Source organism: Trichosporon asahii, assembly GCF_000293215.1.
Source record: "Trichosporon asahii var. asahii CBS 2479 unplaced genomic scaffold scaffold00050, whole genome shotgun sequence".
Lineage (NCBI taxonomy): Eukaryota > Fungi > Basidiomycota > Tremellomycetes > Trichosporonales > Trichosporonaceae > Trichosporon > Trichosporon asahii.
In genome coordinates, this window is record NW_014040874.1 from 2,920,251 (window position 1) to 2,946,795 (window position 26,545).

The 26,545-nt window shown below is 57.9% G+C and overlaps 9 protein-coding genes across 9 annotated transcripts; 5 read left to right on the forward strand and 4 right to left on the reverse strand.

Moving 5' to 3' along the window:
- Positions 1 to 214: 214 nt before the first annotated feature.
- On the reverse strand, positions 215 to 1,224 carry A1Q1_02313 (uncharacterized protein; the record flags this gene model as incomplete). The annotated part of the gene is made up of 3 exons (XM_014325258.1): positions 215 to 625; positions 684 to 989; positions 1,036 to 1,224. The coding sequence occupies 3 exons, from the start codon at positions 1,222 to 1,224 to the stop codon at positions 215 to 217; spliced, it is 906 nt and encodes a 301-aa protein (XP_014180733.1).
- A 467-nt stretch (positions 1,225 to 1,691) lies between these two features.
- Positions 1,692 to 2,913, forward strand: A1Q1_02314 (vacuolar ATP synthase subunit d; the record flags this gene model as incomplete). Its single annotated transcript, XM_014325259.1, has 3 exons — positions 1,692 to 1,712; positions 1,829 to 2,017; positions 2,077 to 2,913. 3 exons carry the CDS (start codon positions 1,692 to 1,694, stop codon positions 2,911 to 2,913), a joined length of 1,047 nt encoding a protein of 348 aa, XP_014180734.1.
- Positions 2,914 to 3,305: 392 nt separating this feature from the next.
- Positions 3,306 to 3,681, reverse strand: A1Q1_02315 (uncharacterized protein; the record flags this gene model as incomplete). The annotated part of the gene is made up of 3 exons (XM_014325260.1): positions 3,306 to 3,417; positions 3,501 to 3,543; positions 3,597 to 3,681. The coding sequence occupies 3 exons, from the start codon at positions 3,679 to 3,681 to the stop codon at positions 3,306 to 3,308; spliced, it is 240 nt and encodes a 79-aa protein (XP_014180735.1).
- Positions 3,682 to 3,928: 247 nt separating this feature from the next.
- On the forward strand, positions 3,929 to 5,068 carry A1Q1_02316 (ARF small monomeric GTPase; the record flags this gene model as incomplete). Its single annotated transcript, XM_014325261.1, has 6 exons — positions 3,929 to 3,983; positions 4,146 to 4,238; positions 4,450 to 4,542; positions 4,627 to 4,704; positions 4,758 to 4,822; positions 4,904 to 5,068. The coding sequence occupies 6 exons, from the start codon at positions 3,929 to 3,931 to the stop codon at positions 5,066 to 5,068; spliced, it is 549 nt and encodes a 182-aa protein (XP_014180736.1).
- Positions 5,069 to 5,864: 796 nt separating this feature from the next.
- Positions 5,865 to 7,008, forward strand: A1Q1_02317 (uncharacterized protein; the record flags this gene model as incomplete). Its single annotated transcript, XM_014325262.1, has 5 exons — positions 5,865 to 6,003; positions 6,264 to 6,334; positions 6,399 to 6,513; positions 6,567 to 6,647; positions 6,707 to 7,008. 5 exons carry the CDS (start codon positions 5,865 to 5,867, stop codon positions 7,006 to 7,008), a joined length of 708 nt encoding a protein of 235 aa, XP_014180737.1.
- A 736-nt stretch (positions 7,009 to 7,744) lies between these two features.
- On the forward strand, positions 7,745 to 10,776 carry A1Q1_02318 (uncharacterized protein; the record flags this gene model as incomplete). The annotated part of the gene is made up of 5 exons (XM_014325263.1): positions 7,745 to 8,085; positions 8,134 to 8,491; positions 8,546 to 9,923; positions 10,033 to 10,663; positions 10,713 to 10,776. The coding sequence occupies 5 exons, from the start codon at positions 7,745 to 7,747 to the stop codon at positions 10,774 to 10,776; spliced, it is 2,772 nt and encodes a 923-aa protein (XP_014180738.1).
- Positions 10,777 to 12,066: 1,290 nt separating this feature from the next.
- On the forward strand, positions 12,067 to 12,825 carry A1Q1_02319 (opsin 1; the record flags this gene model as incomplete). The annotated part of the gene is made up of 1 exon (XM_014325264.1): positions 12,067 to 12,825. The coding sequence occupies one exon, from the start codon at positions 12,067 to 12,069 to the stop codon at positions 12,823 to 12,825; it is 759 nt and encodes a 252-aa protein (XP_014180739.1).
- Positions 12,826 to 14,497: 1,672 nt separating this feature from the next.
- On the reverse strand, positions 14,498 to 15,008 carry A1Q1_02320 (uncharacterized protein; the record flags this gene model as incomplete). The annotated part of the gene is made up of 3 exons (XM_014325265.1): positions 14,498 to 14,612; positions 14,650 to 14,707; positions 14,810 to 15,008. The coding sequence occupies 3 exons, from the start codon at positions 15,006 to 15,008 to the stop codon at positions 14,498 to 14,500; spliced, it is 372 nt and encodes a 123-aa protein (XP_014180740.1).
- A 5,657-nt stretch (positions 15,009 to 20,665) lies between these two features.
- On the reverse strand, positions 20,666 to 22,007 carry A1Q1_02321 (uncharacterized protein; the record flags this gene model as incomplete). Its single annotated transcript, XM_014325266.1, has 3 exons — positions 20,666 to 20,892; positions 20,980 to 21,790; positions 21,993 to 22,007. The coding sequence occupies 3 exons, from the start codon at positions 22,005 to 22,007 to the stop codon at positions 20,666 to 20,668; spliced, it is 1,053 nt and encodes a 350-aa protein (XP_014180741.1).
- Between the last annotated feature and the right edge of the window lie 4,538 nt (positions 22,008 to 26,545).

Here is a 26,545-nt window from a genome sequence, read left to right on the forward strand (position 1 = left end):
CATCACTAGTGGGGCGAAAAAAAGAAAAGAAAAAAGGTGTAGAGAAAGTGTTCTCGGATTGGAGTCTGCTGAGGTCCCGCGACGACAGACACTCCACCCAGATCGCTCTTCGTGTGGTTCTCGATCCAGGCAGGGAGCCCGCAGTACCCCTCTGTCGCGTCAAATAAACAAATGGAGACCAAAGATCTAACGTTGTCGGCCAGCTTCTACTTATTTACTCCTCCTTCAGACCCTCATCCTCAACGTCAACAAGACCCGCCTCACCGAGCAGTCCGGCAATCCAGCGCGTGACCTCGCCTTCCTCAACACCGCCGTTGTCGTCAACAACTTCTCCGACGGGCTTGCCAGAGACAACAAGCGCCTTGTGGATCAGGCTCTTGCCGTTGTTCGAGGTCGTGGAAAGAGTGAGGTGGACGAGGTACGTCGGGCCGTTTGGATGCGGCTTGATACCGCTGTCCCCGTTCAGCTGCTGTGTGGCAGTCGACTTCAGGGTGGCGGGAGAAGAGAGGGGTGACGTCGTGTCGACCGGCGACGACGGGCGCGAGTTGGGCGACACGCTGAGCACCGGCTCAGGAGGAGGGAGAAGGGAAGTCGACGTGTGGATCTGGATGAGGTCGGTCTCGATCTGTTGCAAAGTCAGCAGTCGAGCATCTGGATGTGATTCAGAAGCAGACAATACTCACGCGCTTGACGACTCGTCGGCGGCGGCCGCGGAACACCTCGCCACGTTCAACCCATCGCTTCCAAGCCCATAGAGCAGATTGGAACGCGCCGTACGCAATTACTCCGATCCACAGGTACGGCTTGCTCTCCTCGAAGGACATTCCCTTCAGATAGGTGTACAGGAAAGCACCCAGCGAGATAAGACAAGACGCATATCCGCAGACAAGATGAACGGTGGCATGCAAATGCGAGGGCGTAAACGCCTGATCGGCGAGATACTGTTTCGTCAGCTTGTCCGAGCAGAAAGTGCGGGGTGTCTTCTGTGACTTGTGACTCATCTGAGCAGTGCACAAGATTGGCGCACACACATACCTTTTTGACAATGTCATCGAGCGACGTCTTGATCTCCGCAAGATGAGATTTGTTGACCCTCACTGTCGGAAGGGGGTCGGTCGCGAGGCTGAGGGAAGGAGAGGCGCTGATAGACGCGTCGACGACTTGGACCGACTCCTTGGATGACGCTGCGGCCGAACGCGCGGCAGTGCCCTTGCGTTGGGACATGATCGTTGTCCTTCCTGGGCTTGCTGCAAACGTGCTCGGCACGGAAAGAGGAGGGGGGAAGGGAGGGAAGAGGAAAGCGACCGGCGGCGGGTCGAGGTTGACGAAGGAAACGAGCTGAAAGAAATTGATGAAGAGAGAGATGGGAAGCGGATGGCGGCGTGACAGCGAGTAGACTAAGGCAGACCAGCGTCGAGCGTGAGTACGTGAGTGGACCAGGCAGCCAAGGCTGGCTCTGTTGCCCTGGGCCCGCAGACCGCAGGCTCGCGCAGGCAGGTGTCGATCGCCTGCCCTGCGTGTCAGCATTCCTGCCCTTCCGTATCAGCAGTGACGTGTCACCGCGGAACCAAACCTATCACTGTGCCGAGCCTCACCGTCACGGCTCACTGCTCGTCAGCCGCTCACCAGGTGACGCACATGCATGTTGTCCGTCAGACTCTCTCCGCCGTCTGAAGTCGACAAAGCCCAACATGGAGGCACTTCAGTTCAACGTGAGTACGAATAGTAACGAATGGCGCAGTCTATCTTCTTCTTCTAGCCGCGGAGCAAAACTCGCTCGGCGAGCAGCCAGCTCCTCAAAGCAGTGCGATGCTAACTCACGTCATAGGTGGACAACGGCTACCTCGAGGGCATCGTTCGCGGTTACCGGGGGGCGCTCCTCACCCAGAACAACTACCACAACCTGACACAGTGCGAGAACCTTGAGGACTTTCGTCTCCAGCTCTCAGCGACCGACTATGGAAACTTCCTTGCCAATGAGCCCCTTCCTCTCTCCACAGCCACCATCGCGGACAAGGTAAGCTCTCCGCGATGTTCAAGCTAATCACTCAGGCTACTGCTAAGCTCGTCTCCGAGTTCAACTACCTCAGGACGAACGCCGTTGAGCCGCTGGCCAAGTTCCTCGACTACATTACGTACGCGTACATGATCGACAATGTTATTCTCCTCACCCTCGGTACCCTGCACGAGCGCGACACCCACGAGCTCTTGGAGCGCTGCCACCCGCTAGGATGGTTCGACACCCTGCCAGCTCTCTGTGTTGCTACGAACGTCGAGGAGCTTTACCACACTGTACTCGTCGAGACCCCCCTTGCCCCCTACTTCCGCGACTGCCTTTCAGCTCAGGACTTGGACGACCTCAACATCGAGATTATCAGGAATTCGCTGTACAAGGCGTACCTCGAGGACTTCTACAAGTTCTGTCAGACCCTTCCCTCTCCGACGGGAGAGGTCATGCAGCGTATCCTTGCATTTGAGGCCGATCGCCGATCGATCAACATCACGATCAACTCGTTCGGCACTGAGCTCACCAAGGAGCAGCGTGCGCGTCTCTTCCCCACTGTCGGTCGTCTGTATCCCGAGGGCAACAACGCTCTTGCCCGTGCCGATGATGTCGAGCAGGTTGTCGCGGCTGTCGACTACGTTCCGGACTACAAGCGGTTCTTCGACAAGGCGGGAACCTCGAGCACGGGACAGGGCAACAACGAGGAGTCCGGATCGAGCCTGGAGGACGAGTTCTTCAAGCACGACGTCGACCTGAACAAGAAGAGCTTCCTGCAGCAGTTCCAGTACTCGGTCTTCTACTCATTCATCAAGCTGAAGGAGCAGGAGGTGCGTAACCTGACGTGGATCGCCGAGTGCATCGCCCAGGACGCGCGTGAGAGGATCAACGATTACATTCCGATTTTCTAGAGTTGTGAAAGCGTAGCGTGAGCGCAAGCCGATACAGATTTGTAGTCAAGCACCATGTAATGCATAGATACCCCGAAGCGTAGCCAGCAGCCAGTAGGCCGATGGCGATCGATCGCAGCATCGCTCATCTGATAACAGAGTCACCGACGTGCTTATACAGAGTGCCACGCTCGGCGTTTCCCGGACGGTCGCGTGGTGGACCCTGGCGTGTCGAGCATTGAAAATTAGGACCCGCGTTTGTGTAGCAGCAGGGCGTGTCAGAAAGGGTCGCCTGGGTGGGACCCGGCTGGGCGCGCGCCAGGCAAGCCATGTGAATCGGGTATCAATACAAGGAGGAGCTCGAGAACGGGTACGGGTTTAGAGTAGATGGGAGGGAATCTCGCGAGAGGTTTTTAGTCGTCACGGCCATTAGGAGGGGGACTGTGTACAGAAAGCGCGTCGTGCTTGTTGTTTTTGGGGAATACCGTCGATCCAACATGGGGCTGCTTGTCTTCTTCGGGACGTCTAACGGAGACATCACTAGTGGGGCGAAAAAAAGAAAAGAAAAAAGGTGTAGGATGATAGCACGCAGTATGGCTGGTACTTACGTCTTGGTAGCCTCGTTAGCACCCTTCTTGAGCTGCTTGAAGTCTGGGTTTGTCAGCTAAACAGCCCAAAGGTAGCCGCAGTGCGCAAGCACTTACGAGAAGCCTGCTGCACAACATCCAGAATCTGGTTGGTGAGCTGAGCGTTGGCGAGGGGGAAGGCCTTGGGGTTGGGGGCGGACATTGTTGCTGTTTTTGGATGCGATGCGGAAATGCGATGCGGTTGAAGAGTTGACCTCACAAGAAGATCCTAGGTCGATGGAGTGGTTGGCCGCCAGGTTTCGTGGACGAGGGACGAGAAGGGCCCGCTGTAGTCGCCCTCCACGTTAGTCGAGGACGGGCAGCAAGCCCAGTGACCACCTTCTACACGGCCGCAACTCTTCTGTTCTTCCATCTACCACTCCTCTACTCCTTTCCACCAACCACACATCATGGGTCTCTCGGTCTCCCGCCTGCTCTCCGGCCTCTTCGGCAAGAAGGAGATGCGTAAGTATCCAGCCCATCCGTCGAACCCCGCGCCGCCGAACGACGATTGCGCAACCATCAGACATTTGCCTCCAACTCTCGGATCTCCTAGCTCTTATCCGACCTTCCTCCCTCCGCCCTCACGCGCCCCACCTCGACATTGATTGCTGACTCGCTCCCCAGGTATTCTTATGGTCGGTCTCGATGCCGCTGGTAAGACTACCATCCTCTACAAGCTCAAGCTCGGAGAGATTGTCACCACCATCCCCACCATCGGTAAGCGTCTACGATTACGCGCTTTTCTCGAAAGGGACACGACGGCATTGCGCGCACGACGCTTTGCCACCCAAGCTCGAGCATTCTCGTGTTGGATTCGGCCTCATGTGACACTTGGATGCTCGGCATGGGGCGAAGCGCGTGTGCACCGCTGTCGCGTCCCGCGCGCACGAAAGCGGCAAACGAAATTGAGAGGCTAACGTCGCCCTAGGCTTCAACGTCGAGACTGTCGAGTACAAGAACATCTCCTTCACCGTTTGGGACGTCGGAGGACAGGACAAGATCCGTCCCCTCTGGAGGCACTGTGCGTCTACCTGATTGCAAGCACGGGCGACAAGCCGCCGCCCGGCGCTGGGCCAGAACGGCAGTTACTGACCACCCATCACAGACTTCCAGAACACCCAGGGCATCATCTTCGTCGTTGACTCCAACGACAGGGAGCGTATCACTGAGGCCCGCGAGGAGCGTGAGTTGAGACGATACTCGAGAGGCGTTCTATCTGCTGACCACCGAATACAGTGCAGCGCATGCTGAGCGAAGATGAGCTCCGTGACGCCCTCCTCCTCGTCTTCGCCAACAAGCAGGTACGTCGCAGCAAAAGGCGCTACGCGCACCCTGCACAGCTATTCTTCGCGCTATAAGAAGCAGCACTGACTTCCGCTCAGGACCTGCCCAACGCCATGAACGCCGCCGACATCACGGACAAGCTCGGTCTCCACTCGCTCCGCCAGCGCCAGTGGTACATCCAGGCCGCCTGTGCTACCTCCGGTGACGGTCTCTACGAGGGTCTCGAGTGGCTCTCCGTTAACCTCAAGAAGCGCGGCCAGTAATCGCATCCAGCGCCCTAGCATCTCTCTCGACCGTGCCCTCCCCTCGTTCGACCGCGAGCCCTTTTCGTCATCCCTCGTGGTCGTTCTCCTCCCCAATATTCCCCTTCTCTCCCCCCTGGCCTGACCCATGCCACATCTTTCCGTCTCTCTCACTACCCGGCCGTTCTGAAATGAAACTATTCTATTTATATTCAGTTGTGTCTGGCGGTGCGAAAAATGGATTTAGGTAGATGATATGCCCCGTGACGTTCCATATTCCAACCTTCGGTCCGGAAGGTGCACATTGAACGCTGACAAGTCGTGGTACAGCGAAGTCTTGGCGACCTGCCAGAGGCATCTCTAGTGAGATTCGCGCGCCGCCAGGTGTGACATGACGTGCCTTGCGCACTGAATGGCAGAGCGAAGTAAACAGCAGGAGTGCTGCAGAGACCAGTGGTCAGTTCGTCAAATGTCAGACGACCAGCGAATACGGACCGGAAAGCATTACTAAATTCGAGAGCGCCTTGCTGGAACTGAGTTTGGTGGCAACGTAAGGAAGCGCGCCATGCATGAAGCGTCGCGTGAGGTGTGTCGAACCATGTACCATGGGCGCTTCGTACGTGCGTTGCCGGCTGGATCTGATGGCGGCCAGGCAGGCAGGCACAGCCCGAATGACGCTGGGTGATGGACAGTGATGTAAGGAGGGGTCGGATAAGGTCGTGGTTCTTTCGGCGGAACGCTTTCGCAAGAAGTGTAAGGATCATTGCCTCTTTTCCGTCTCATATCCACAAAACAAACTCCCCGCCACCTATCCACCATGTCGCAGACCAGCTCCATCCCCCGCGCGGGCAAGATCGCCCTCCTCACCGTCGGTGCCCTCACCGCTGGCGCCCTCGGCTACGCTGTCTACTTCGACTACATGCGCCGCAACTCCGCGGAGTTCCGTAAGGGACTGAGTGAGTGTCGCAAATGACGATCGCGGCCGGAAAATGGTCCGGAATATCGCTGTGACCCAACGCAGAGCGCACCGCCCTTGCAAGCATGGCTCTGCTGTAGATCTGCAGTCATCGAATGCCCTTGCAAGCGTTTCTAGCGTTCTGGAATCCGGTTTCTGGATTCCCGCACCTGTTTTGCCGAGCAATATTCGGTCACGCAGGAACCTCGGTCGCTGTCGTCACCAGAGCCTACAGATTGCTTGCACAGCTAACAGGCACAGAGAAGCAGCAGAAGAAGGTCAAGCAGCAGCAGGAGGCTGCCGCCAAGCACCAGGCTGAGGCCGACCAGCGCGTGAGTATGGGCTGCGGAGCGTCCGCAGGAAGGGGGAGGTATGGACTTTGCTGACGATTGACAGGAGCTCACCATGGCCCTCGTTGAGCTTGAGCTCGAGATGCCCCCCTCGTCGCCGGAGCAGATGGAGGTGTACTTCCAGGAGCACGTCGCCACCGCCGAGGCTCTCGCTGCCAAGGGTGAGTAATCCAGCTAACCAGCTACGCTTCTACGACCCTGAACTGACAGTCAGGCCCCGAGAACTACGTTAAGGCCGCTACCCACTTCTACCGTGCCCTCCGCGTCTATCCCCAGCCCGTCGAGCTTCTCATGAGTGAGTCAATCACAGCGCCTCAGCTGCGGAGTTCATACGGATTGATGGCTAATTCCCAGTCTACCAGAAGGTCTGCCCCGAGCGCGTTTTCCAGCTTGTCCTCAAGCTCACGCAGCTTACCGCCGCTGCCGCTGGTGCCTCTGCTGGCGCTGCCCCGGCTGCCCAGCCCGCCTCGGTCGCCGACATCGACGACGCCATCGCCAAGGACGAGAAGGAGGAGGAGAAGGAGGTCGCTGCCGAGATCGAGAAGGTCCTCGAGGAGGCCGAGAAGGAGGAGGAGGAGGAGGCCAAGTCTGAGGATGCCCCCGAGTCCAACAACGGCTCTGGCGCTTCGTGGGACCACGTTAGCCACGAGGCCTAAGTGCCCCTCATCCCACTTTGAGGCGGTCTGAGGAGCTGAAGTGAACCCGGACGTAGGCTTCCCAGGGCACTCGGGCTTCCAGACCGGTCTCACCCAATACCTTTAACGTATCTTGATGTCTCCCTCGCATGACTCGCTAGGATAAGAACAGTTAAGGACCCAATCCCGCCCACATCTTAATCTCCCACTCATATCCCCCCACCATCATCAACCATCCAAAACCTTGGCATAGGAGACGAGCTACGCGCTCGCGCTAGACTTAGCACACTGCTCTATATGTATCGCCTTTGCGCTGTTATAGGAGAACATGTCAGCTGATATCTGCTTCGACCATCGTGAAGAGCTACTCACAGCAAGACATGCACCAATGTAGCGTGCACTTCGAAAAACACAGTTAGCGCAGGTCTCGGTGACTTGGTCGTTCACGTGGTCTCGGCGCGTCGGAAAGAAAACATGAGACGCGCGCCCTGACCGGATGACCGGAAAGTCAGAAGTCACCGTTATTTGTCTCTCTCTGGCTGGTCTGTCCGACTGCCCATTCCTCCATCTGTCTTCCTTCCGCGCGTAGTCTTGTTGTTCCTACCCATAACGTACTCGTCTTTGTCTGTCAACACTCTTGTTTTGTCCCGCAACATCCACCCCGGCCCTCACTGCACACGACATCTGCGGAGTACTTCGCCGTTACGCCGCGCGTAAACAAAACAACAAACTGAGCGGTTGACTCAACCCCAGTAACATGTCTCGCCACCGAAATCACTTCGACGTCGACTCGAGCGACGATGACCTCGGAATCGACATCGAGCAGGAGAGCGAATCCGAGATCACTCTCCCTGCTGTGCATACCCCGCCACCACCGCCGAAGGGGCTGATCATATCCAAGCTAGGTGTTCAGGCCACGACGGGCGATGGCGTTGCGACAGGGCTTCTCTGCCTGAAGGTATGTCTGACGGGTGGAGGGTCATCTAAGGCCCGATCACATCCATCTCCATCATCTGCAATCGTGCTGCGGCTTACTCCAGATCACTCTTCCTCGCGATTGCGATCGACCAGACCGATGGGGCTTGTTCAGTGGGGACGGTGAGTCGCTTGGTCGGCATGACCAACGTCACAGGCTCGCCGCGACAGCGCCGCTAGCGTACTAACATCAGCGCCCCGTCCGAAGCTCCGATCCATTCCCGCCCTCTACCCCCTGCCGATCAGCCCAGCCCTTCTCGAGAACAAGAGCAGCAATCTGAGGGTTGCGACTCAGCTCCTTGGTCTGTCTCCGACGCTCAGCGATGCCGGCAGCTCTATCCCATCGAAGCCTTACATCGACGTGTCCGCTACGACTGGTCAGGTCTTTGTGGCCCTCGACCCAGCAACGAGCAGCGGAACGCCACGGAGACGATCGAGCATCGGATCGCGGATGGGCGGACGCACAGAATGGCTGGTCGTGGTCGAGTTTGAGATCCCGATCGAGAAGGGAGTGGAGAACTTGTTCCGAGTGGGTACCCAGCCTCGGCATCAGCTTGGCGGATGCCCAACGCTGACATTGCAGACCCAGATTCCCGTGCCGCGGTGTCTCGACAGCGTCATTCGTTTCCACGTCTTACCAAGTGAGGATGACAACATGGAGGTCAACATCGCAATTGAGCCCAAGGTTCTGCCGTTCTCAACACCGATAGGAAAGAATCGGTCGCCGCCTTCCCCGTCAAAGAAGGGTCGAAGCGATCACTCCATGTGGGACGACAGCAACGGAATAAGCGACGATGACAGCGATGACGGGTTCGGAAGCTGGCTCGAGGGTCGATTCCAGAGGTGCGCTAATTATGCTGCAATCAGAGCTGACCGCAGTACCGACTCACTGTTCATCGAATGGGCTCTCGTTCCATCTGTCGGCTCTCCGCCGGATCTGCGGGTGACTCCCGCGTGGCGTCAAGGTCAGCCGACGATCAGCTTGTCCTTCGAAGCGACGCTGCCGCCCGGCCCGAGCTCATTGGGTCTTGGTGTGGTCCTGCCACAAGCCTGGGGATGGCAAGAGCTGGAGATTCGGGGCGATGGTTTGCTCGGGTGGCGCTCGTCTGGCGAGAGCTCGGGCGTGCTTGCTTCTGCAGTTTCGCCGAACGGACATGTCGATCCCGATTCTACCGCAACAATGGACGACTTGCATGGCCTGAACGGGCTCAGCACTCCACCTCCAGACCATCAGGTGGCGTTAGCCGATCTCGAACCCGACGACTTCAGCTTTGAGCTTAACTCGATTCGAACCGACGCACGGCCTCGCCCGGTTACACCCAGCTTGCGTCGAAGCATCACTGCCGAACTCGCCCAAGCCTCCATGTTCAAGGTCAAGCCCCGCGCGCCCGTGCACGCTTCGTCATTCGAGCTCGAGTTTGAAGACGACGGCGAGGAGGAAGACCGCGTCATCATACTTAGGGGGGTTCTCGCGCCTCTGCCTTTGACGCTGGTTCCTCCCGAGAGCAACATGGAAGTCCCCTTCGTGCGCTTCCTCGATCCTTCCTTACCCACACGCGCGGCCGTTATCTGTGACAATGCGACCTTCCACACTTCCGAAGAGGCTACGGGGCAGGAGGGAAGGCGTCTTTGCGACATCTGGAAGCCGAGCATCGGAACGTTCTCGTGGGGTGACGAAGCATTATCGAACCAGGATGCAGCTGTTGTGAGCGGGCCAGTCAAGGTCGTCGCTCAGAGGGACATCTGGGGCGTTCAGACTGTCGCGCTTGCGTTCCAATGGCCCATCGATGCTCACGGAATCAAGTTCGACGTTCCTACTAAGACCGCCAGGATTGTGCGTGCAACTGCGCTCGGTCGGCAGATTGCCAGGTCCATCACCGAGAAGGACGGTTCGGTCCAAATTAGGCTTGCAGGTGGCCGAGGTGTAGTTGAAGTTGTCCTAGAGGTGGCCAGTGCTGAAGGTGTGGCACTGCCATCATTCCCTGGGGCCACTGGAGAAATCGCTGTTGAGCTTGTGGGGCCCGGATGGGACAGTGAGTTTCGGATAAGCCTCCCCGCTAACGTTAACAGGGATCCTGAATGCCGAGCCCAAGACGAATCTCAGACGGATCGATGCCATGACCTTTACCGGAAGCTTGAGCCCTGCTCCGACCATCTCATTCACTGCCCCTACTGTCGCGGAGAAGGTCTCGGAGACCAAGCTCATCGAGAGAGTCGTGGTGGAGCGACCGCCTAAGAGCCGCTGGCGCCGTATCGTCTCTTTCACGACCCTGTTCAACCTCCTCCTGGTTTACGTTCTCGTGTCCCTCGCGCAGGAAGTCCAGAAGCTCCGTAGTGAGGTCCAGTTCATCGCGGATGAGCAGCGAGATTTGAGGGTATACGGTTTCGAGCGTGCCAACTCCCGGGGATGGGTTGAGCGCGAAACGACAGAGCGCTGGGATGAAAGTGCTGTGCGTCCTGGTCAGCAGCCCAACGGGGAGGAGGTGCCTCGAAACGAGGAAGACCCAAGAGACCGGGGCCAAGCCGATCAAGGAACAACGGCAGAATCGTCGCCTGACCCGACGCGCGTCAATTCGGAAGCCACCCAACAAAATCAATCAGCTGGCACCCATTCAGTTGTTTCAGCGACCAACCCCAACTACGGTTTAGGACGGGTTGTGGTGAAGCGCACGAGTTGGAAGGACTGGATCAACCACCCGACGTAAGTTGACGTTGCTCATCCCTATTACTTCAGCTGACGATCGCCACAGGGTCCAGAAGGTCGCGACAACGCTGTCGCGGTTGTGGCACACGCTATCTTGGTTGTTGCTTTAGGTACGACACGGTCAACGCCGTAGATGAGGTAATGATGCACCAGTACCTCGGTCGACGGAGCAACCCACGTGACATTGCGTCATGACATTGAGTTGAGGATCCCACACTATGGAGCAGACTGACCGCATGGTTCATGGTCGTGTGCCCCACAATGCGCCCCAGTTGTATGCACGCATGCGTGTCCGACGTCTTGACAGTGCGGGGCCGGGACTCGTGACCGCTGTGGGCCTCGCTTTCTCCCGTCGAACCGCAGTCCTAGCAGAGCACTTAAAAGCCACCACTCACTTGCCACTGCAACCCTTCCTACCATCACTCACCGTCGCTGATCGCAATGGACGACATCTTCAAGCACCACAAGCCGACTCACACATCGAGCATCGTCATCACCCCTCCCCCCACCCACACCGGGCACACGGGACTCGTCGTGAGTACTGCTGCTGATGTCACAGAGGTATCCAATCTGCGCCTTGTCGGACCTGGTTCCACCCTTCGTCTGGACACGCCGAGAGTGTCTCTCGCTGATACAGCATGCTCTGCACTCCACCAAGGGAGGGGGATGGCGCAGATTGGATACCCGACGAGACTCACACAGCCCGAGATGCCCTCGCTGACCTCAACAGTTCCCGACGAACCTGTCTCTGCAGTTCATCGGCAAGGCGGGCCAGGTGTCATTATGGGTCTTCTTCATCATCTTCTTCTGCGCGACGATCGGTGTCGGTCTCATCGTCGGCCGCGTTGAGAAGCGTGCCCGTGTCTTCCATGCGTGAGTACTTTTCTGCTGCCTGCTAAGCGAGGATGTATGTGGGCGGGTCGGTTGGTGCTGGGGTGGTTTCGACCCACCATGCCCAGCCTGAGCCGATGACGTAGTGGGAATGTCAGACACAGGCCACCACAGTTTCGTGGTGCGCGCGTTCCTGGACGTCATTTCACGGTGCATGCGGAGCGCACCAGCCGCGGCAGCCTTTGTGCACGCATGCACACAAGTCAAAGCGTTATCACATGTGCGCAGCGCATGTGCGTGCATGCACGAGCGCACATGCGTTCGCTGAGCGCTGTGGCTGGCGCGACCTGCGTCGCTGCCGTCTTGTAGAAACTTCGATCCCTCATTACCCCGAGGCCATGACCGAGGGGAGTCGAGGGACTGACTATCCGGCCCACACGCCGTTAGCGTGCACCATGCCACCGGCAGCAGGCTGCCATCCTCCGAAACGGAGTCCGATGCGGAGAACGAGTTCAAGCAATGAACGCTGACCACCCAGCCTGTCGGCCTTGACGCTCTCGATCGCGACCATGGCCTACTTCGCGATGGCGACTGGTGTTGGCTCGACCGGCCCCGACGGCGCCGACTGGGGTCATCGCATCGGCCAGCCCTGGCGCCCGCACCACGCCGGCCGCCCCATTCCGCCCTCCAAGTCGCCCAAGGACCCCGGCTCTGGCGTCCCCGTCGAGCAGGTCACTGTCTACGCCCGTCAGCACTTCTGGGTGCACGATGTCGCGCACGCGGCCACAGCCAGCATTCTGATCTTCGTCCTCGGCATTCTCTCGCGCATGCCCCCCATCCTGACGCTGACCGGCATGTTCGCCGCGTTCTTCTCGAGCGTCTCGATTGCCTTTGCCTCGCTCGTCTCGTCTGGTAACCAGCGCCCGCACCTTGGCAAGCTTCTCGGCTGGGGCCTCATGAGCGACGCCTGGATGCTCGTCGTCTTCTGGATCATCCTCCTGCCCGGTGTCAATGCTGTGCGCCGCCGCTCCTCCCGCTCTCAGGGCATCTACTACATGCTCGTCGTGCTCAGCTTCATCTCCTGGGTCGCATACGCCGTCAACTTCATCCTCGGCCCCGCTCTCAACGTCTGGAGCGTCAACGTCGAGACCATCATCACCGGTGTCGTTGACGTCTTTGGCATCATCGGCTTCGTCTACTTCCTCCTCGCTACCTACACCCACGACGACAACGACGACTGCTGGCTCTTCCCTGACTGGTTCGTCGAGGCCGCCGAGGCGTTCGGCAGCGACGGCCGTGGCACCTACGCCGCTGCCGCTTCCGAGTAAACGCAAGGCTTCAAAGTCGGTCCGCAGGCTGCGCGTCAGTGCATGTCAGTGGACCCGTATGTCCATAAACAAATTCGGCTGATCTGTGCCCAAGCGCAGTCAACACGATGAGTATCAAGTTCAACACTGAGAAAAAGACAATGAAGAAATGAAGATATAGTCAGCAGTCAGTAGTTCTCTATGCTAGCTGTAGTTTAACGTGCGGTTGAGAAGACGGAACAGCAGTCGTAGTCCGGCCATGTATCCACTTTCGCCCTCACGTTGCGCGTTGCACATTCCCTTCGGGCATCGGCCTCGGACTTCGGTGCTAGTCGTGGCGGCGCATCTGCGATCCGCATTCCTTCCTAGCGTTGCTGGGAGTGTACGACGCACATCCAGAGGATCGGGCATCGACAGCTGCCTGATCTACTGATCTGACCGAGGTCGTTGACGACAGCAGTGCCACACACATCACGCAAGCTGGCGTCAAGTGAGGGCGCTTGTTCGGCATGACCGAGCACTTGGGCCGTCCACATGCCTCCCTAGCGTCGTTGCATTATGGGGCATCGCCAACAACTAAAGGGGCGTACGCGCTATGGGCAGAGCAAGGGGCTGTTCACCAGATCACCCGCGCCATCCGTCCCACTTGAATGATGGACCTCGGTGAAAGCTGACCTCAGACCGGGACGATTGTGACCATGTTCCCTACATACCTTTCGATCTAGTGTTCTACCTAAGCTTAGAGTGATACGTCTTACAACTTTGCCCCACCGACCGCCTTCCAGGTCTTAGTGTGCGTTCCGCTCGCAATCTTGCGTCCCGTGTCCCAGTCAGAGATCTGATTGTCAGCTGTCTTCCTTGCCTTTCTTCGACTTCCTTCCCTTCTTCCTCAGCCTCCATCCGCCTTGTTGCTTCAACTCCCTGCAGCTCCCTCGCCATACCCCTACGCCATGTTCTTCCGCTTCCTTCATGTTGTCACAGTGACACAGTGACCCTCTTTCCTTGCTCCGGACTGTGTATTCGGATATCCGCATACGTAAGATACCAGTGATCCGCTCGCCCCCAAGCCAACGGTTCCAGCGCATGCAGCGCAATCCAGCGAACCGCACGCCCTTGTACCTTGACGCACCCGCTTGCACCAGGAAGACAAGGTTTAGTGCAGGAAGGGAAAGATCTGGACGCCACAGGGCACAGAATGATGGTCCAAAGGAGGGCAGGGTTGTAGGTGCGAATTTCATTGCGGTCTTTGCTGCGGGCAACAAGAACGCCAAACGTGGGGGCAGCGAGCAGAGCGGATCACAGTCCCGGTTAAAGGACCTGCAGTGTCTTCGAGCGGCTGAGACCTGCCCGAGCATGCCGAGCAACCCCGTCTTGCCATCCTCGTCGACAACGACGTGTGCCTCATCGCTGCCCCTATCCACCTGGGGGCGGCCCTGGCGCTTAGCGATGCTCCGCTACTCGTGCGTGCAGCAGACTCAACCATTCACCTTATCTGTCTGCCCTCTCAACCTTTACCTTCCCCTCTGTACTTCTCTCTCCCTCTCCTCTCAACATAGGCAACAGAAGGGATCGGAAACGGAACTCACGTCAACACGGAGATTGGCCAGGCTTCCGTTCATGCGTTCGATGGTGACAACGATACGCAGCTTCATTCCTCTGTTCACGTCAGCTTATACGTCTTCCCAAAGAAAGCTTACACAGGAGCCGCATTGAAGTACAGCATGTCGATCGCGAGCGATACGCCAGTCAGCATGGGCGGGCCCCACCACGTGTCGGTAGCGAGAGGTGCAATGGCAACGGAAGAGATACTGCTGTCAGCTTAGGGAGAGTTGCCGACGAGCTTACACATCGACGATCCAGGCGGCGGCGGCGCCGTGCAGGTTTCCGAGACCGTTCGTCCAGTCTGCGCACGGTTAGTGGCTACGCTCGAGTAGGTCAAGGAATGCAGGAGAAGGACAACAGAACAGAACTGCCGAGTGAAAGAGCGGCCAAGCGGAGGACACACCTTTCTGGACCGTCGCGACAAAAACTGATCGCCATCCATCAACATTTCGCCCGCCCTTCGCGTTGACAGCAGGAATCGGGTCGTACGCGTACGGCTCGATGTCCTTGATCATGCCCTTCGAGTAGTTGCTGAGCATTCCCTGCTGGAACGCGTCCTTGTCCTCCTGCGTCGCAGGGATCATGTTCGAGTTGGAGCCCATTGCTGCGTCGTCTTCGTCAGTCCGAGTGATGTGAGCGCGAGTCTACAGCTGCTCGAGGTCGAGAAGATGGACGAAGGCAACGGCTCCGGCGCAAAGTTCTTGGAGAACGCTCGGCTGGTCGCAGCTCATAGCCGGTTGTGGTGGAGGAAGGTCGGCCACGTCCGCTCCTCCACTTTCATTCACGTGACTGAGCGGAGCATGGCTTTCACGTGGGTGGGTAGAGGCACTGTGTGTCTGGACTTTTGCGTTCACGTGACAGGAACAACCTCTCTCGTGATCCGGGCTCGATCATGATTCCCAGAAACAGTGGCAGAGAGGGCACTGCCGGCAGCATTCAGTCACGGTCTTAGGAACTCCGTCTCTCGTTATCGTGAGCAAATCGTCCGCCCTCATGCGTCGGATGCTGTTCGATGACCCCTCCGCCTCCCCTGGTTGGCCACTCCTCAACGGCCACACTGCCACACCTCCTTTCACCAGGAACCGGAGCTTGCTCGTCAGGCTCTGTCGTCGGACACCAACGAGGTCGTGTGGGCGGTCGCGCGACGCGTTCCAAGGTGCTAGCCCAAGGAGGTCGTCACCCGTCGCGCGACCAACCGCCCACTGCGGCTCACCGAGCACCGAGCTAGTCTGCACCGAGATGATGATGAACTGTCCAAAGACAAAGTTTGGAAGATATGATGTGGAGGTAGAGAAAGCGGACGGCCTACGCGCCGCTGAAAAGGACCACCTCGGTCATCCTTTGGCCAGACCAGGGTCCGAGGTTCTTCCGTCGCCAGGCAGCCCACCGTAGCCTTCCACGGCATCTCCCGTCCCCAGCGGCAACGTAGACGGCAGCGGCTCATGGCAGCTAATCAGATTCTGCTGTGCGTGCGATCGCTTGAGGATAAGCGCGGGCCGCCATCGGTACTCCGTTCCGCTGTTCTTCGAGCATTCATTCATTAGCGGAGGTCGGATCGGGGAGAAATGTCCACTCTCCACGGTAGCACGGAGAGCGGACCGGTGCGATGCGAGCAACGTGGGTTTGGGACCCGCTGCGGGGTCGTTACGAAGCACGGCGATGGGTCTCGGTTCTTTTAGAGTGCCTTTAGGCGCGGAGTGGAGTGGGAGAGTGGGAGCGACTTCATCGAGCGCCCGGACGAGATCAGAATTCTAGGAATCCAGGTTTCGTCCAGGTTTCGACCAGATAGTCGGCGAGGTACCCAGGTACGCCAGGTGAGACACAGGGTGCCTTGGACTAAACGCGTTCCTGCATACCGTACCGCCCTCTGCCGGAGCTTTAGCTTCGTTAGTCTCGTTTGTGAGTCCGCAGGGTTGGGAAGCCCGGTGAACTGCTCCGGACAGGCGTCGGGCAGTAGAGTTGCGCACGCTGTTTGGGTTGCTGCCGTCAAGGCACTCCACACTGGAGACCTCGACAGGTGCTGCTGGCGAGCTTGCCGGCGCCGTTTATGTGGTGACCTGAGCTCTCAACGCTTCGTCAAACATCAAGCGAATCCTCGGCGTCGGCACCGCGGAGAGGCACAGGGTCACTGCTGCTGTCCGCTCTCCGCCCTGCGTTCCAGGCCAGTGGAACCGAAGACCCAATGAATCTCCGATGCACCCTTGTTCCTATGCGCAGAAGTTGCGTGACGCATGGGAAGGGGCGGGGCTGACCTGGATAAAGAGGTGCAGGAAGGGAAGGTGGGGTATCCGATGCTGTGCAGGCTCTGAATGATAAAGAGGGATGGAAGGATATACCCCGGACCGTAGAGCTGCCAGCCGCTGGATGGATCTGGGGTAGACAAAGTTTGCCTGACTGTCTCACCTCGCTGCCAGCTGCGCCTGCCCTAGCGTCGTTGGAAACGGCCGAATGCCGGATTCCGCCATGCCGGGCTCTGCAAGGAGGGTTTGGCGAAGGCAGGGTTGGCGGTTAGGCATGCTTGAGGGAATGAGGAGTACGACGGTGAGGGTGATGATCGTCATGCCACAATAAACGACATGCCGCTGAGCTGGCACTAAGGACGTCAGTAGGGTACGGGGCCGCCCTGCGCCGCAAGGACGTGCTCAATTGATGCTGTCTCGGTACCTATCTGACGCCCGCGGCGTCCATGGCGTTAGGCGTTGTTCGGTGTGTGGAGCCTGTGGGCGCGCCCTGTCGTTAGTGTCGGGTGCCCTGTTACCCTACGGCTGGTATGTCGGCGTCTGATGAGAGGTTCGGGACAGGTCGCATTGTCATGGCCGGTGAGGGCAGCGGTGGTCAGCAGGTCATCACGCTTTCAGGATGCGGGTGTCGTCAGGACTCGCCCCCGAGGAAGCAAAGCGGATGAGGTTAGAGCATTCGGCAAGCTGGTGACTGGTTGTGGGCGGGTCGCAGATTATAGGAAAGCAGGGCCGCAGCGGGCAGAACAATGGGAAAGTGCACAGCAATGCGGTCGACAGTTACGTCGGACGCGTGCAGGTGGGTGCTGTCCCAGAGTGCGAGATATTGAGGCGCCGCGGGTAGATCACAAGTGACGATGGCGGCGCTGGGTGGCTCAGGTGGATCACTGGTTCCGGAAAATGTTGCACCTCTAATGGTACTCGCGACGGTGATCCGTCAGGCGTCCTGAGACGGCGCCTGGCTGTCAGGTGGCGGCAAGCGGCCCAGGTTACTTCAGGCATCTCAGGTGGCTTCAGGCAACTTCAGGTATCAGGACTCCTCAGGCATGTCCAAATATTGCCAGGTGTGGCCAATTGGTCAGACGTCGGGTGCATTCTGGACAGTGATCTGCCTGCAACCTGACGTACCGCATAGTCCTGTAGTCGCTTCAGCAGCCCCTGCGACCACCTGCGGGTGATCTTCGGAAGATAGAGAAGGATGTCGTGAAAATGAAATCAGGAGTTGCTCGCATTGAATTGGGCTAGGTCGCGAAAAAAGTGAGACAGAAATTCTGGAAACAGTCTTCCTTAACGACAACGGGCAGATCTGTAACCCACCAAAGACAGCTTCCCCTGGCGTTGTACAGCTAGTGTAATGACGCTGCCGTTAACAACACCCGCAGTGCTCCGGTCGGCCTCCGACCGGCGCACCAGGGTCGGCGTGGCTGCGCAGATCTTGGTGGTACTAGCCGCCGTACCCTGGTCGCCCCGTTGCCCGTTTGTCGTTGTGCGTGATACCCTAAGCCAGCGCCGAGGGGCCATGCTCAGCCCTTCGAATGACTGTTTCCGTGGCACGTTTCCGACGGAGATTAGTGGCTGCCTGACACATTTAGTGAGCAACTACGCACTGTCCCTATACCATGCTTCGTGGGATATGGGTCGTTCTTTTGTCCCACCTGGCGGCGCACAGACGTAGTACCTGTCTTACGTGCACAGCATGCATGCTGTTCTCGCCACTCCTGAGGGGTCACTGCGCGGTCGTGTACTGAAGTTGAGAGGTTAGGTGGGGAGAGTGGGGTTTTCTTGTGGCGGATCGAGACTCTGCCAACCGGCCGGGGTGGGGTCAACCTCGCTGGTAAGCTTTAGGCGACATCAGCTGCTACGGTTTGGTGGGTCGGCCCAATGACTGCCAGAGTATGTTCCGACTCCGAGAGACTGGAGCGTAGGACATAGATTGCGCAAGCTCCGCAGGTTTGCGCCAGTTAGTAATTTCCGGAAGGCTGGCGTAGACTGTTCTCATTAGGCTTTGCTCCTTTCGTTCCTGCGATTCACAAGGGTTGGCACTTTCACTCTCAAAGTGCGTACCGAGTGTTCCGCATGGGCGACCCGTTCCCAGATTGGCTCGCTCGATTCAGAAATTGTTTCGCGAACCCGTCGATCGGAACTGGTGCCACTGTGCAGGAACGTGCGCAGATCTACTGTTGTCAGGACAAATGTCGGTGCCTTTCTTGAGATTGCACGAAAAGGACATGAATCCATTGCGGGAATCGGTCCGACCCCAACGGCGATGTCAGTGTGACCGCTGTCTATCCGGCTTGTCTGAGTCTGAAGCAAGGCCCCGGGTAGTCAAAGCAAGGGGCGGAGGGTGCGAAGGAGTATGGGAAGGTAAATCGGTAGATCTGAATTCCCTTATCGTCGATAGAGAGTAACATACAATGTTTCCAGGCATTGAGGCATGAATTGAGGTTCGATCTGATCTGCCGAGTAAGCTCTGGTCGGTGATCCTGGTCGATCCTGGATGATCTCCAACAGTGGGAAGCGGTGACCGGCGGCGATGGGTGGCGATGACGACGCCAGAGCACTTGCGACGACTGTCTCACGCACCGCTACGCCACACGCCGCCACAACCACGCACACCAGCCACGCACGCCTCCATTCCTTTCCTTCTGATGCTGGACCGGCCATTGCTGCTACGCACCCAGTGGTGCGCGGATCATGCACGCACACGTATGACGAGGCGATCGAGATCCGTCACTCTGGCCCCGTTCCCCCATATCCCTTTGATTCCCTACTCTAGGTCCCCCTTCATAGGTCCCAGGTCCATACTAGTGGATCTCCCGCTTAAGGTTGTCCAGTGTACTGCGCGTGCGGTTCCGAAAGGGTACGCCAAGCTCATTGGGCTGAGATGGAACGAAGTTCCGAGCGAGCCTTCTTGAAGGAGTTCACTGTGTGGCAACAGGGACGTTGCTTTGCGCGAGAAAGAGAAAGGGTTGCTTGCTGCTGTTAGACGGCCCGCACGTATTCGTCACGATTTGCATGATATACTGTATGTGAGATGATGGGCGTGAAAGCGGTCGGGAATAGAGCAGTGCGGGAATAGCAAGGGTCAGGGCGGAGAGCGGCGCGAGACATGATTAGAAGGGATAGCGAAGTAGAGGAATCCGTAGTGGTGATGAGGTAGTGTGTTTGCGCGTGGTGTGAAGTGATGTGTGTGTGTGTGTGTGCGGGGAGAGGGGAAATAAAAAGTGAATAAACCCAGAACAAAATGAGAACACAAAGAAAATGAAACGTGAAAGCACACCGACCGCGCGAGAGAAAGTATGAACAATCTGTGAATAGAACCCGCCATGCACCGCCAGGGTTATGGATGATGGGTATCTGGCCTCGAGAAATAATGTGTCGGGCAGAGCGAAGTACGAAATCGAGACGATGTTGAAAGCGTCGTGTCATTGGAGGACTCGAACTTTTGGCAGGGAGCAAAGGATGATGAGCGAGCGCGCAAGAGTAGACATTGGCCTACTGTCTCTGTTGATATAACGACGGGGGTGTTGCACGCTCTCGCAATAAGGGCGTGAGGCCTGATCGGAAGTGTCACCTCTCGCCAGGGTCGGAGGAGGCAGTCGAGCTGGGCGCGAAGGCATTTTGGTGTGGCCGTCGTCGGATTAAAGGCTAGGTTGGCCGAAAAATAAGAGTGGTAGTCGTGCGGCACTGTGCCGTCAATGGCGACAGGGCCTCCGAAGCCGGCCAGCGGACAGGTCTTGATTGTTCATGTCGTGAGGTGTTCTTGATTTTTGAGTTTTCTCGAAACCAACTATGTACAGCCGTATGCACACGCTTGTCCTTCATTCTCCGTTGCGGCGCGCACGTCATGGGCGTTAAAAACCGATTCGTCGTTTCCACAATCAATCAAGCTGCTTGTTCATAACAAATCAGAATGAGTGACCACTTGTTCTCATCCCGAGTCAAACCTCTCACTTCTCCACCATCTCCCATCCTCCTTCACTGTCCAGATAGAGTTGGGCGGAGGCGGAGGCGGATCACTCTCATTGACCGGGAATCGGGTCCATGGACGGGCCGCTGCCCGAGTCCGGCTTCGAGCTGCTCGCACTGACGTTGATCCCTAGTGAGTCGACAGGCGGAGGCAAAGGTGCGAGATTAAGCCGGGAGCGGAGGTCGTTGATCTCACGATGCTGCGTTTCGACCTGCGCCTGCAGCTCGGCAATCTTGGCCTCATTCTCCTTCTTGGCGTTCTCCAGCTGGCTAACGTAGTCTTCAGAGTTAGCGCAGTCTCAATGCAGCTCGATAAAGTAAGATCCGCATGTCGGACCAGTGGCAATGCAAACCACCATTCACTTACCTTTACGCTTCGCGCGGAAGCGCCTTGCACCAATGCGGTTTCGCACCTGCTTTTTGTCGCGAGGGTTGAGCGCCTTGTACTGCTCCTGTGGCATGCCCCAAGGCTGGTCGTCGTCGTCGCGCTTGTCTGTTCCTCCGGAAGAAACTCCAGGCCGGGAAAGAGCGTAGCCCTCCCAAGAAGTGGTAGAGCCGGAGTTCGTCCTGCGCTTCTTAAACTCGGAAGTGGGCTCGAAGCGAGACTGCGGAAGACTCGGGGGGAAGCTTGAGGTCGACCCGGCAGTGCTGGGGGGCTGTGGATACGCCATGGAGGGAGATACGGGCGAAAACGTGTTCATCGCCGGCGACATGCTGGGGTACCCGCCTGGGATACGGGGCGAGTAACCGTGGGGGCGTCCGCTAGAAGCTTGGCTCATAGACATGGGCGCCGACGACGGCGGGACAGGGTAGTGGTACGCGCTGACCGGCTGTGAGACTGGAATATGGCTTCCGTAACCGAGGCCCGGGTTACCACCCATGTGCATCGACTGGGTCTGGCCAGACATGCCGCTGGGTCCCGCCGTTGCAGACATCGTGGTCGGAGAAGATGAGTAGTGCGATGAGGGGCCAGCTCCTGCTCCGTAGGCTGAAGAGACTGGGGGAAGAGTCACGCCAGTGCTTGACGAGGGAGGAGGCGCAGATTGAGGCGGGGGCGGGGGCAGGAAGGCGCCGCCTTGGCCGATTGATCGACGGTGGCTTGAGTTGGGATCGTCCCTCGACTGATGAGGGGAGATGGGAGGCGTTCGCTCACCGCCGTAATAGCTGCTATACAGCCCCTGTGCACGAATCAGCATAACTGTTCCACAACATCACTGGAATCGGGCCCAACACGTCAGAGCCGACACAGTGGAATCGTTTCAGCATAGATTGGAAACGTTACGGAAAGGATGCCGGCTTAGTTGCCTTAGAATAACGGCACCGCAGGGCATTGTGGCGGCCCCGCAGGGGTCGTGGAAAAATGCTTCCAGCGCTACTCACCCAGTTTTGCTCCATCAGGGAGGGTGTAGAACGCACAGGCCACGGCTGAATGGCGGTCACCGTGAACACTTGGACCGTGGAGGCCTAGGGAAGTCGGGGAGGAAGGGGTATAAGATTGTGGGTGTGACGGGAATGCGGATAGGGGCGGTGGTAAGCTCGTCCGCCACGGGGTGTTGTGTTGCTCCACGAGATCCTTGAGGTCGAAGGAGGGAGTGGGAGGTGGATGGAGAGGACGATGGGAAGAACTGCAATCGGTCAATACTCGTATTCTTAAATACATCCTCGCGACCGGAGGAGGCGATGAGTAGTGTGGACTTTGTGGGGACATCGGTGTGAAAGCGAGATGAGCGAATGACATGTTGCGCGAGCAAACCTCGCTCCGTAAGAGGCTTTCAGACGCGAGGTGCTCGCGAGGGCGCAAGCACAGTAGTTGTACACAGTCCGTGCGTTGATTGCTGCGCCCTACTCTGAGGTGCGACTGAGCACACAGCGTTATGCGGATACACAATGATGCAGCGCCTTGCAGGTGTTGCGGCAGCACATGGTCCGCGACGCCCGTCGGAGATGACTAAGATGAGGATGATCCGCCCGCGGGCGGCGATGCCGAAAACGCCAGCCAGACAACAGACAAGAGATGGTATGACTCACTAATAACCGGTCCACTGGGGTCTACTACGTCTGAAGCTCCCTAAAAGAGGCTTGTGGCGACGTAGAGCGCTGCAGCGAATCTCGCGTTCGATCGAGCGATGCGGTATTGCCTAAACGGAATGTCGATCGCACGAATGCGGTCAACGTGTTGGTCCAGTCGTGAAATGAGAGAACGGCTCTTGGCTTGAGGGCTGATGCGAAGATAGCGATACGGCGCCGGATCGACAAATGTCGTGTTATGATTGAAATGGAGAGTTGAATGCGATGTCCGTTGTCGTGAAGATATTATCAACACGAGAGATGATATGGAACCGTGTTGGGAGGGGGAAGAATGCTAGGATGGCTGAGGGGCTTGCGTGCGCCTGTGATGATGTGGTGCAAGCAAGCTTATCAGGGGGTGAATAGGGGACGGCCGACTGGCGGTTGGAGGACGGCGAGGGCGGCTGCCTAGCTGGCGGACCCGAGGTATGAGCTTCAGAGGTCTAGACCTGAAGTCGTCGTACACTTCCCTAAGGCAAAAGGGATTCGGACGGAGAGGAAGAGTTGGAAGAAGGGCGGAGGGGTATAGCGAGTGTGGTGGGATAGTGTTGATGCCGGATCGTCGCAGGACCGATCACCTTTCTAATTGTTGAACAGACGTTCTCGTAAGGGGCGGGCAAGGTCGGTAGTGCGATGATGGATGTGACAGCTACAACAGTCCGAACGACAACCTGAACAATCCGACGGTAGAGTTACCCAGTTGACCACAACAGGTTCAGCTCCGTCTCGGGATGCAAGGGGCAAGGGACGGCGAGTCCAGTTGCTGACAGTTTATAGTGTCTGCCGACAGTTGGCTTCAGCCTCTAGTCGATATGAACGAAGATTAACAGTACGCAAGTCAAACACCCTGTTGATCAGGACCGAAGTCCTGGAACACAGTCCACGGTGGAGAGGGGATGAATGGACTGTCTCCTGAAGCAGATGAGGTCTGCTTGGAGGAAGAGCGGGTCGAGGGCGAGCGGCAGTCGGGGAAGACGTGCGCGTACGTTACTTGAGTCGAGGGGGAAAAGGAAATGAGGAAAGAGACGGTTCGCCGACGGGGAAAGAGGCAGGGGGAGGGAAGGCGGCGGTCAATGTCAAAGTGGCTAGGGTTGAGAGTGACGGCCGCGGCGGCTAAGATAGGAAAAGTGTGTCGTGGTGAAGAGCGTCGCGCTCCGGTCGTTTGTGGTAATGGTTGAGGAGTCGAGTGGTCGGGCTTTGCAGGATAACTACGTTCGGAAATGGGTTGACCTGAAGCGAAGCCAAAGGCCAATCGATCTTGACTTCTGTGTTACTCGAGCTGTAACACAATCTGGGTAAGTCGGTGTCGGCGCGAGGAAGGTAGGCTCTATCAACAGACCAAGGAACCAAGGATCAAAGGCGCGGCGGCAGGCGTTCCGGTTGTGACGTAGGGTCGAATAGCAAGCGAGAGTTGTGTGTTGCTTGCAATAGCTGCCCTCGCTGTTGCTGCTGTGCCCTGTTGCCGGGCTTGCGACTTGTTGGCTTGCTTGGGGTGGTATAGCAAGGGGGCTTGACGCTTGACGCACTCTTGATTAACGTGTAAGGAGTGCGCAAGCAGCTCGGTTTCGGTGGAGGAAGTCGGCACGGATTCGGGGCTCTGCTCTGGAACAATGTCCTATGGAGCTTAGCGGTCAACAAAACATTTCGAAGAAGAGGGTTTGAGGAGAGAGATAAGGGACCAGGGTTTGGGTTGTAAGGTGCAGGACCCGAGGGAGGGAGGAGGGAGATCGGGGGGAGGGGAGGGGGAAGGGGTATGTTCAGAGTTGTGCTGGGGCCTGGCATGTTGTTCATGGTGAGGGGGGAAGGATAGCATTAGAGCCAGAGAGCGAAAGCCAAAATGAGTGAGGAGGAGAGAGGGCAAGCAGAGTGAGAGTACGAACTCTGAGCCAAAGGGCCCGGGGGGAGAAGGGAGGAGAGCATGGAAAAGCCAGGACGGTCGCTCGACGACGGTCAGGGCCAGGGGAGCGACGAGCCGCGCGTCACGGGTAGGCCCAGGACGCAAGCGCTAAGTCTGTCGACGTCGAGGGTGCACCGGGGATGGGGAGACGATGGATCGGACAGAGGGGACGAGGGAATTCTGGCTACACACGCAGGAACGGCACAGGGCATTCAGGGCATTCAGGGCATCCCAGGTCCGACCAGGTCCCCTCAGGGCACACAGGATCACTCAGGGCCGACCAGCGCCCCTGAGTTTAAGGGACCGTGATAGATATGGGATGACGCAAGTGACAGGACAAGCCAGGAAGCACGATGCAGAGGGACAGGACGGGCTGCCCCGCTCCAGGAGCTCCAGGATGTAGCCCAGACATGGGGACATCACAGGATCACAGGGGAGAGCGTGCACGGCCATGTCGCCAGGCGCCGGTCGATGCCAGCCAGAAAACCAGAGTGGGGACTACTCGGCGCGCCAGCCGGTTCGGCACACTCCACCACGGGTCACCCACCCAGTCTCTTAACCACCGGGAGATCCTGTTTGGCTGGGAACACGCGCAGGAGCACAGGAGGAGTAGGGAGTATGTACGCTCGTCCCATCAGACATGGCACGCCGCAGGACCACAGGGCGTATGGATCGCATGGTGCTTTGGGTCCTCCGGGCATCTGGGCACTTTGGTATCTGGGCGGCGCGACACAAGATCGGGGGGCAGCCTGTTTATCACACCACATCTGCACAGACGTCCAGAGCTCGTAAGTAGTAGCTGTGGGCTCGGAAAGGATGTGTTATTGGTAGAGGGAAGTTACTTGCAGCCCAGTGCGCGCAGATTGCAGAGTGAGGGTTGAGAGGGCTGGGAACCGGGTAGAGCCGGAGCCTTGAGCCTTCAACCGAGAGCCCGTAGGCTGAGGCAGGGGGGAGGGGGTGGATGGTCTTTTACAAGCCATATGCTAAGCCAAACAGCCACTGATCGACACATGAGACACACCCACAATTCACGAACCGCGAGCGCAAGCGCATCACAGCTCCAGGCCTTGAGTGTCGACCTTCCAGTATCACACACCCCATCGTCGGAAGGTCAGATGGCAGGATCCCAACGCGAGCTAGCCACTACTCCGCTCCATAGCCTGCCAGGCTTAGATTGCTGTAATAGCAAGCAGGGTTAAGGTGGTATGCTCTCGTTGCTGCGGAATACGAGTCACGACATAACCCAGTACCCAGGATGCCATCCGTGCGCAAGACCCTCAATCTCGTATCCGTCTAACATAGCATGCCGAGGCACGCACGTTATTCGGATTTGACGGAGGACTCCGCTTCCCATGAACGCTTCTGAACTCTGCATCCCCAAGAGATGCCTGCAGGCCGCTCTCAACGTCTGTCCTAACCTTATGGCGAGGTTGAATGGCAGGGGAGATACGGGGCCTCCACTTCTCGTCTCCACACATCTCATATCTCTGAGCCGTTCCTCTCAGGCGCTGCTCTTCCATCTCGTGCACAAGGGGCTGAACAGGAGAATCAAGGGGTAGGAGCAATGATGAACATCATACACCAGGAGAACAACCAGGGGGATTGGCATGGATGGAGAGAGATGCTCTGATCCTGCATGGAAGTGGTAGGTGAGAGGGGTAGGTGTGCAGGAAACTTGGGGGGCAGGAGGGGAAGCAATCGGTGGACGGAAAAAGTGTGGTGGGACTCATGGCAGGCAGAGGAAGTACCGGAGGTCTGTAACTCCGTCACCGAGAAGTGCACGACTGCGGGCGACACGCACAGCCGACTCTTCGTGCTCCGTGCGTTGAACTCCCCGACATAGCTCAACACAAGGTCATGGCCTGCACGTGAACGTCTCGACGCCGTAGCATGCCACTGAGTGGTTCTCAAAGCATAGCCATCACACATTACTTAAGCACTCCAAACTCCAGAGACCGTCCGTAGTCCA